Below are 8,780 nucleotides of genomic sequence, written 5' to 3' on the forward strand. Positions count from 1 at the left end.
GAAACTCTGTCTTGAAAAAAAAATAATCCTTCTTCAAGCCTCTCTGTACTCCACATTCTCTTCAGTCTTCTATGCATGCCATTGTTATATTAAATATTAAATATTTCCAGTTAAAATGACTAATGTAATTTGTTTTTTCAACTAGAACTTGACTGATAGAGATCCAAGGTCTTTTATGGGCCCTACAGAATCCTGTATATCAGTCACCCTGTTGAATCTCTGGCCTCATCAGCTCCTTCCACATCACTCACTCTAGGTCTGCCTGCCAATGCAAAGAAACTGCATGTTAACCTCACCACAGCAATAGAGGAAACTATTGCACATATAGCCTAGTCTCTCATGCCAATGAGTTACAAGAGCTAAGCAGATGAAAAGGAACCTCTATATCAAATAGGCCTTAAGGTATGAACCAAAAGCAATATAAAGACTCCAAATCAGCCAAGATTTTCTATGCAGATGTATAAAGAAATGGGGAAGGTTAAACCATTACTGCATGTGTGGGAGTAAAGAATTAAGAAATAGTGAATGTGTTCATTTTCCTTGTTAAGTAGTCCTTGGTTATATTGAGCATCTTTCCCATTTAAAAATGCATGGTGAAATCCATATAGATATACTGATAGGGTAATATACTGACTGGGTAGGAGAAGAGATGGATTGTAGATGTAGCCACACTACTTCTGATTTTTTCTTGAAACCAAGTAAGTGGTACAAAGACTTCATTATACTATACAAGAACTGAAACATTACATGCTTAAATTTTTTATGTGTCTCCAAAATGTAAGGGCCTATCATGTCAGGCAGGAAGGCCAAAGGATGGCTCACAGATATCTGGGAAATGTCAGAAGACACTGATGATAACATAAGGCATGATGGTTTCTGCTGTGTGCTCTGAAAACCATCACAGGTCTTGCACAGTTCATTAATGGGACCTTAAATCTCTCCTCACCATGCCTTTATCTCCTCAAATGTGGTTATCTTCCTATGGCTTGCCCATGAAGATTAAGTTAATTCACAGGTACATAACAATTTCTTAGAACACTGAATAACATTGAATACTCAAAAGTATTTATTATTATTATTACTATTATTATTATTACATAGGAAGACAATTTGAAATGGACCACCACAGACTCAAAACAAATGTATTCAAAATATGTTTTAATCTTGATGAAGTTCACAAATGGTACAATTGTTACTTTTCCTTAAATAAATGTTCTGAGACACCAAGGCACAGTATCTCCTCTACCAAGAGTCCCCAGAGGCTACAAGAGGCAGTGATTTCACGTCTCCCTAAGGGTCAGCAGAGCCATCAGTTGGGTGGCTCTCAAAGAACCTGTGTGGTTTGCTGTTAGGGAAGCCAGTGGGAGACGCCACCACATTGACTGGCCACAGACTCAGCATAAAAATGATGCAAACAAACACAGAGTTAACTCATTTCCACTCAGTTTCATTCCTCTCAAGTGACAGTGATCTTCTCCAGTATCTATCAGGATGCAAACGCGCGCTTTGTCCATGGGGCCCTCTTCCCAGGTCGTTGCTAACAAAAAATAATAGGCAGGATGAATTCGGTTTCACGTAACCTGAGATGAAGAGAAACAAAAAGGAAGAGAAGGAAGAGAAGGCAAAAGGAGAGAGGAGAAGAGGGGAGAGCAAGGGAAAGAAGAAGGATACAGACACGTGAGTGGCCACAATCATCCCTAACAGTGCTGATTTACATAAACGGCTCCTCTGCTAAGCAATCCAAGAATTCTGAACTTGGAGTATGAGGCTTATAGTACTGTCCCTCTTAATACTGAAGTGGTGGTGGGTGTCCTGGAGACCCTGCAATCTCAGAACTTGGAAATTGGAGCAGGATAGTCAGGAATTCAAAGTCAGCCTCTATATAATGAGCTGGAAGCCAGCTTGGGATGCTTGAAACTTTCTCAAAAATAGAAAAGATACTAAAGACGATGGTAGTGGTGTGTGCATAGCCCTCTGATCTGAACTGGGGAACAGCAACCATGTGTAGAGCCCTGCAGAAGCTGCGTTCATTTGTGAGTTCCAGCAACGGGTAAGGTTTGCAGGCCCTTCCTTTCCAAATCCAGACAGCATTTCTCTTCCTTTCACACCTTGACAACAAGGCACTGCTACCCTGCAATCTCTCCTGCTATTCTGATTTCAAGTTCAAGTTCAGTTTGAGAAGGAACTCATTACCTCAGGAAAAAGACTAGTGCTAGAGATAGGGGGCCCAAAGGCCCTACCATTCGCTGTCAGTAGACCTCGGGATGTGAGTCTTTACTCCCACATCCTTCCTTTCCCAACCCAGAGGAAAAAATCACCTTCTTCTTGGGGCCATTAGCTACTCAGCCTGAAGGTCCCTGCGGCGCCGGCCAAAGGCGTTGGAGCCCACATTGGTGGGCACAAAGTTGTCCTTCACCATCCCCCCTGACCTGCTCAGCAAGCCCGCTAGCCGATGGGTCACACATGTGGCAGTGTTGCAGGATCTCTTCTGGCCAGTGATGCTGATATTCAGGATGGAAAAAGAAGACAAGTCTTTTTAGTGAGAGCTGGGGTGGAGCCTACCCCTGAGAACTCCATCCCTTCAAAATGCCACTTAACAGTGAGTGTTTCTCCTAAGTACATTTATCAAAACTATTCAGGGAAATGACCTGAGAGTCTTTGCCAGAAACTCTTCCCCAGACCATCACCAAAATAATAAATAAATAAATAAATACTTCTTACCTTGCTAAAGTTAAGAAAATCGGTTGCAGCATCATCTCAGAAGTGTTTATCTGATCCTTAGCAAGCTGCTTGCTGCCATAGCTGCATCACAGAGATGGTCCATCAAGCCCTGTGCCCAGCTTGCCTGAAGTTAAAGCTATTTCCTAGGCCCTGGCCACTTGCAAGTTTCAGAAGTTGACTAAAGCAATGATCACTACAACTCTGATTCTTCCAGAAAAAAAATGAGATGTAAGGGATGTGCTTATTTCAGTATTCAGAAGCAGGAAACGAAGTTATCCAAATGCTCCAGAAGGTTCCCTCATTGTCTCTTACCTCAAACGTGGTCTACGGCTTCTGTCCTCTCCCTTCCCATCCCAAGTCCCTGACATTCTCAGTCACACTCAAATCTGCTGTTGCCAACTTCAGAACAACAGACGCATGCACATGCAGCAAGTTCAAAGGTAGAAGCAAGAGAGGAAACCAGGAAGGACACAGAAGAGCTTGGTGGCACCCTGGACACTTCAGACCCTCTGCAAGCGACCTGCTGTGTTCTTTTCTTGTTGGTGTTCTAAGCCCCAAGTCAACACCAGAGAAGGTAGGAAAGTTGTTCAGATCCTCTACCTACATGCCCGAAACTCGTGTATTTAGATGCTCCATACCACTGGGGGCTGATCCCAGGGGCAAGCAGCAGGTTAAACCAGGCAGGGGACTAGAAGTCGGGACAGGGGGTGGTAGGAAGTCAATTCACACGTACGCCATTAGGAAGGCTTAGGGGTGCAGTGGGCCAGGACAGTGTGGGGAAGGCAGAGGAAAAGGGTGACTCTAGCATTCCATGTGCTGTTCTGTCTTTCATGCTATCAGGGATTTCTCAGGGGGTGCAGATCAACACGTGCCTTTCCTTGAGTAGTGCTGGAGCCAGGCCAGGGTTGGTCTATTTCCAGGCATGGGGCACACAGGCCACTGACCCTGTAGCAACGTGCACACCTCTGCAGATGCCCTGGACCTACCTCAGACACTGCTGTACATATCCCAGACTGCTCGTACCCTTCCGACTCCCCTTCAAAGGTGGAATGAAGGCTCCTTGCCAGTGTGAAGCAACAACAGATCCTGAAGCTACTGGAACTCCCTGACACTCTAGTCTAACCTCTGGCATCATACTTACTGCCCTCCTCCAGCCAGCGCAGCAAAGTAGCCCCATAGACACAGTAAGCAAATCTACATTTCCTTTCCTTTCCCAAGAGTTTTGAGGAGAAAACAAAATTTTAACGTGTCTAACCTGTGCGAGTCCCTCTGGTGGCACCGGAACCTCTGTCTTCCACAGAGACTGGGAACAGTTAGCTTAGTTTTCTTTGAGTACTGGCCAGTGTCTCTGTACCTCTCTGGAATAAGTCCTCCTGTATCTATAGGGGCCAGGTGAGGTGGAGCCTTACCTGGAGCCCCCAGCCTCCTGCTCCTCCTGCTCCAGCTTCCTGGCCTTCATCTGCTCATAGTAGTTCTGCACCAGTGCAGCCAGCAAGAGCCGCTTTTCCTGTTTGCTGAGGGCATCAGGGTCCAGGCTGCTCTCCAAGGCTGACCTGAGAAGGTAGCAAACCTAGCATAGATTCTCATTCCCTGCCTTTCTCCTCCCCAGGGAAGCAGCCCAGCATCCCTGTCCCGGCTCCTTCCCCGGGGGCTTAGTGCTCAGGTCATGAGGTCAGTGCCCACCTGAGGGCGCTGATTTACCAGTAACCAAGTAGGGGCTGCAGAGCCACAGTTGGCAGATCCCTGGCGGCTGGAGGGGAGACAAGGGGTACTGCTGATTCACGCGAATTTACCTGAAAGGTGCTGCCTGGAGGCTGCTGGCCAGGCACAGGATCCATACGCTGCTGAGAGCCAGAAAGGGAAAGAACTTCCAGAAGCCCATGATGCCTCTGCAGAAAGAGAAGAATGGTCCACTCACAAGGACCATAGACCCAGGTTCTAGTCTTGCCCCTGCCACAAGTGCCCTGCTAACTTTTCCTTCACCTCCCCCACCACCGTTCCTTTGTTTGAAAGACGTCTGTTAGGGAAATCAAAAGATGCAGGGCAGTGAATGGCTCGATAAAGCAGTTAACATTCTCTCTTCCAAGGAACTGCCAGCACTCTTTTGACCCAGCTTGCAGGAGCAGCAGCACATGCGCGCCAATGCCCCTTTTGCTCTCAGCTGTGAAGAACCGCCCAGAGCCCCCTAAGTGAACTTGATATCCCACTGCTTTGGATTTCTCACAGGCTGAAGATGTAGGACCACCTTATCTGAGCAGTTGCCCTGAGGAGGCTGGAAAGGTAGCATGGAAAGAACTAACCTCCCCATCTGCAGGGTTAGGAGAATTTTTTGAGTCCCAGTTAAACTGTCTCAGAGCTGCAGAAGTACTTTTTAGCCCCTGGTGCTGGACTCCTCTCCCCGCTGCACCCCAGACCCTTGCTGATGACCCTGGGGAGCTAAAGGCTGGAAACATCTGAGAGAAAAGATCTCTGCTCCCTAGCCCCGGATCCAAGGACCACCCATTCCTAAACTGGATGGGGTGCGGCAAGACCACTTATCCCCAAAGAGTAGCCACACACACGCCTAGGTGGAGTCGCCCATCTTCCTGCGGGTGTGCTTCAGAGTCCCATTCACTCTAAGATAAAAATGCCACGACTGCACTTTCTGACTGATTCCCGGCTGGAGAAAGGCAGACGTGGATTTGGAATAAAGAACCTGGTCAGCAAAGGGAGCCAAGTAGAGCTGGGTGTGGTGGTGTGCGCCTGTAAGAGATGCTGAGAAAGGAGGGTTTGAGACCAGCGTTTGAGACCAGCCAAAGCTATACAGTGAGTTCCGGGCCAGCCCGAATTACTACAGTGTGAAATATTGCTTCAAAAAGAACAACAATGAAGTAGACAAACTAACGGAGAGTAAGCCGAATGAGTTGAAAATTTAGTTCCTCACCTGGTAACCCGAGTGTTCCACAGCGAGAGCCGAGTGTCCACTGGAGAAGAGCACACACGGCTGGCTGTAGACGCCTGGTCCCCAGAGTCCCGGTCTCTTATTCTCTGGTCTTGGGGGCGGGGGGGTCCTCACAAATCTCTCCGCCAATCAGAGCTCTGACCGCGTCATAGCTGGAGCTACCTACACTGCTGCAGCAGGGAGGCAGCTGTCCACGGGCTGTCTTTGCCTTGAGGTCATTGCTGAGGAACAGGGTGGGGGTGGGGTAAGGAGACTGAGAGAGGGTAGATTCGTCCAGAATGTGTGAACAAAATAGACAAGAGTTTGGCGTCACGACCTCTTTAGCGCCTGAACGCCCATAACCTTTTCGCTGCCCCCTCCAGTGGGGGCCTGGACCTCTTGGTTGGACTCAGGCAGGTTGAGCAACAGTCCTGGGCTCTAAACGGACTTCAATTAGATGCAAGCAGGAAGATGACTGCCGCGGGAAGGAGCCGGTCCTAGGATCCATTAGTGTACTTCTGACATGCCTGCCCACAACCGGTACTCTAGCAGTCCTTCTCATCGCTAGCCTAAAAGAGGTAGAAACTAGAGAGTATTCGGGAGCAAGCTAACAGACTGCACAAGGGACTGGACATTCTCCTTCGACACCAGATCCTCCAAATCCTACACTGTGTTTTTTGTTTCCCCTATCCAAACCCAGGACCCCACACTGCAGCAGTGGTGTAGGTTAACGCACTTCCCTGCGCTCCTGGCGGGTTTACCAGATCTCTGCTCCCTTCCCCTCCACCACCCCACTCCGCTCAGCTTGACTGCTGAGCCAGGGTCCTGCACCCACCACCTGAGCAGGTGGCTCCACAACCCAGGGGTCAGCAGGGGACTTTCACACTCGCTCAGCTGCTGGTTAAACAAGCTTCAGGACCGTAGGTACATTTGGCATTAACACAGCCACTGAGGAATGCTCAGGCTCTCTTGCCTCCAGAAAAGACTGTGCTAACCCAAATCAGCTGAGCTCTGGTCATAAACAACCCCAGGCTTCTGCTCTCAAAAACAGGCATGAATTATATGCACACTGCAATAAACGCGTCTCCACTTTACCCCAAGGAAATCGATCAATGCACCCCCACACAAAAAGACTTAAGTATCTCCTCTTTCCTTAACTCAATTTTGTGAGTTTACATTGCGCATTCTCCCTGTTCCCAGGTGCATGGAGAAGATACACCTGTGTCTAGAGTTTTCCAAAGAGACCCATCACCTACTTCCAAGGCTTCTGGCTTTTCCCTGTCATAGCTTAATTGCTGTACAAAGACTCCCCAAGGGCCCAGGCAGTGCAATCTGTAGGAAAGAGTATCCTGAGGCTTGTGAAGGTCCACACCTGGCGTTCAGCTCCTGAGAATCAAAGAGGAACTTAGGGAGTGTTTACCCACATCCTGTAAGTCATTTTTCTTTATCATGCCCTAGTGTTTGGAGCAAGGACAGATGATGCCACCCTCCCCCAAGAAAAAGTCCTGACTCGGAAACTCCCACTGGCCTCCAATCCTCATGAGCAATGCATGATGCATAAGGAGAGGCAGTTCCCCCAGGAACTCTGTAGTGAAGCTAGATCAAGATCAAAGCTGCAGAAAGCATAGGCACAGGACAGCTTTGTAGTGAGGGCCCACGTAGGGCGTCCCACCAATGCTCTCTAAAGGATGGTCTTCGTGAAAGCAAGGGCTCTCATTGCCTTCACTTCTGGACAAAAGAAGAATCATGCACATGGCCGCTATTTGAGGGCCTTCTCTCCAAAAGTCCTGCAAATAATAGGGTGACATCTGTGCTTCTCTTCTGAGTTTGGGACCTAGAGAGTGACTGTGGACTTGAAAGATAAGTTTGTGAGGTAAAGAGTATCTATAGCCGGCATCATCAGTCCCTGTACTACCGCCACTGTCCTTGGGGTCTGGCAAAGCTTGTGGTCCAGCAATTCCAGGCAGCATCATTCTCCACAGGGCACTGGGCCATCATTTAAGGGAGAGACTGGATGAAGACACTCCCACCCCTCAACTCTGCAGCCTGACCCAGTCATCAGTGACATGCATGAGGAATAGGAAAGCAAGTAGTGGGACGTATTGGGAATTCTGACCAGTCTCCCCAGAAGCCTCCACAATATTTATTTGGGGGAATATGGAGCCCCCAAATTAGAGTGGGAGGCCCACATAGTCTCCAAAGACAATATCTGCAACACTAGGACTCTTCAGAAGTGTTGAGACAGTCAGAGGGCAGTCAGGGCACATTCCCCAGACATGCGTGTGCTCTCCACACAGCCCCCAGCCCGGCACTGACTAACTAGGGTGGAATATGCAGCAGTTTCTGAACCTGACCTCCGACAAAAATAAGTATAGCCAGTTCAGCCAATTAGCCAGAATTATTTGACCTGTTTTTTTCTTTCCCTTACCCAGTGAATAAGGTATGTATATACAGAACAAATTGGTGAAGTCAGAAAGAGTGAAATAGTGAGTCAATGAACACTTTTAAAGGTTATTAGACCAGAATCAGACAGTGAATTCATAGTCAAATTAAACTAGATAGTAGACCCAATTTTGAGTCATTAGGTGAAAGCACTCACCTTTTTATTTAATAAGAGGAATGGGTGTACAGAAAAAAATTTTCTGGGGTCTCTCAGAGGAAGTTCTCCTCAGAAGAGTCCACCAGCTTGAAAAGCAAAACAACCTAGCTTGGAATTATATTAGTGAATGAACAAGAAGAAAAGTCTGTAAGGTAATTTGCTTTCTAAGTGGAGAAAATTGCATCTTGATTTCCCTGGAACTGACCTGAGCTTCAAGCTGTCTCCCATCAACCTAACTAGCATAAAGCATACTTTCCTAGGAACATATCTGGCCTTTAAAAATCTCTTCAATATTTTGATGCTCAGCTTAAATATTTTGAAAACCATTAGTTTTAAGCCATGGATAGACTTGGTACAACTTTGCGCTGTCTGACATTGGAAATTCTGATAATGTATCTGTGATGGTTACTCTCAACTGTCAACTTGATGGGATCTAGAGTCACCATGAAAACAAATTCCCAGCATATCTGCGAGGGAGTTTTCTAGATTACAGGAATTGAAGAGGGAAAGCCCATCTCAAATGTGGGTTGCACCATTTCA

At 47.4% G+C, this 8,780-nt stretch overlaps 1 protein-coding gene across 2 annotated transcripts; it reads right to left on the reverse strand.

Moving 5' to 3' along the window:
* Window positions 1-1,141: 1,141 nt before the first annotated feature.
* On the reverse strand, window positions 1,142-7,029 carry LOC101837706 (calcitonin gene-related peptide 2). 2 transcript variants are annotated; one of them, XM_021230445.2, is made up of 7 exons: window positions 6,898-7,029; window positions 5,645-6,210; window positions 4,515-4,610; window positions 4,131-4,274; window positions 2,722-2,802; window positions 2,319-2,501; window positions 1,142-1,580 (listed from the first exon to the last, which is right to left on the reverse strand). In XM_021230445.2, the coding sequence occupies exons 3-6, from the start codon at window positions 4,601-4,603 to the stop codon at window positions 2,339-2,341; spliced, it is 477 nt and encodes a 158-aa protein (XP_021086104.1). In that variant the 5' UTR covers window positions 4,604-4,610; window positions 5,645-6,210; window positions 6,898-7,029; the 3' UTR covers window positions 1,142-1,580; window positions 2,319-2,338. The 2 variants fall into 2 exon arrangements, with proteins under 2 accessions (XP_021086104.1, XP_040611996.1); XM_040756062.1 differs by lacking the exon at window positions 2,722-2,802 and having other exon boundaries at window positions 5,645-7,029.
* Between the last annotated feature and the right edge of the window lie 1,751 nt (window positions 7,030-8,780).

The sequence above is a fragment of the Mesocricetus auratus genome, unplaced genomic scaffold, assembly GCF_017639785.1.
Source record: "Mesocricetus auratus isolate SY011 unplaced genomic scaffold, BCM_Maur_2.0 Super-Scaffold_4256, whole genome shotgun sequence".
Lineage (NCBI taxonomy): Eukaryota > Metazoa > Chordata > Mammalia > Rodentia > Cricetidae > Mesocricetus > Mesocricetus auratus.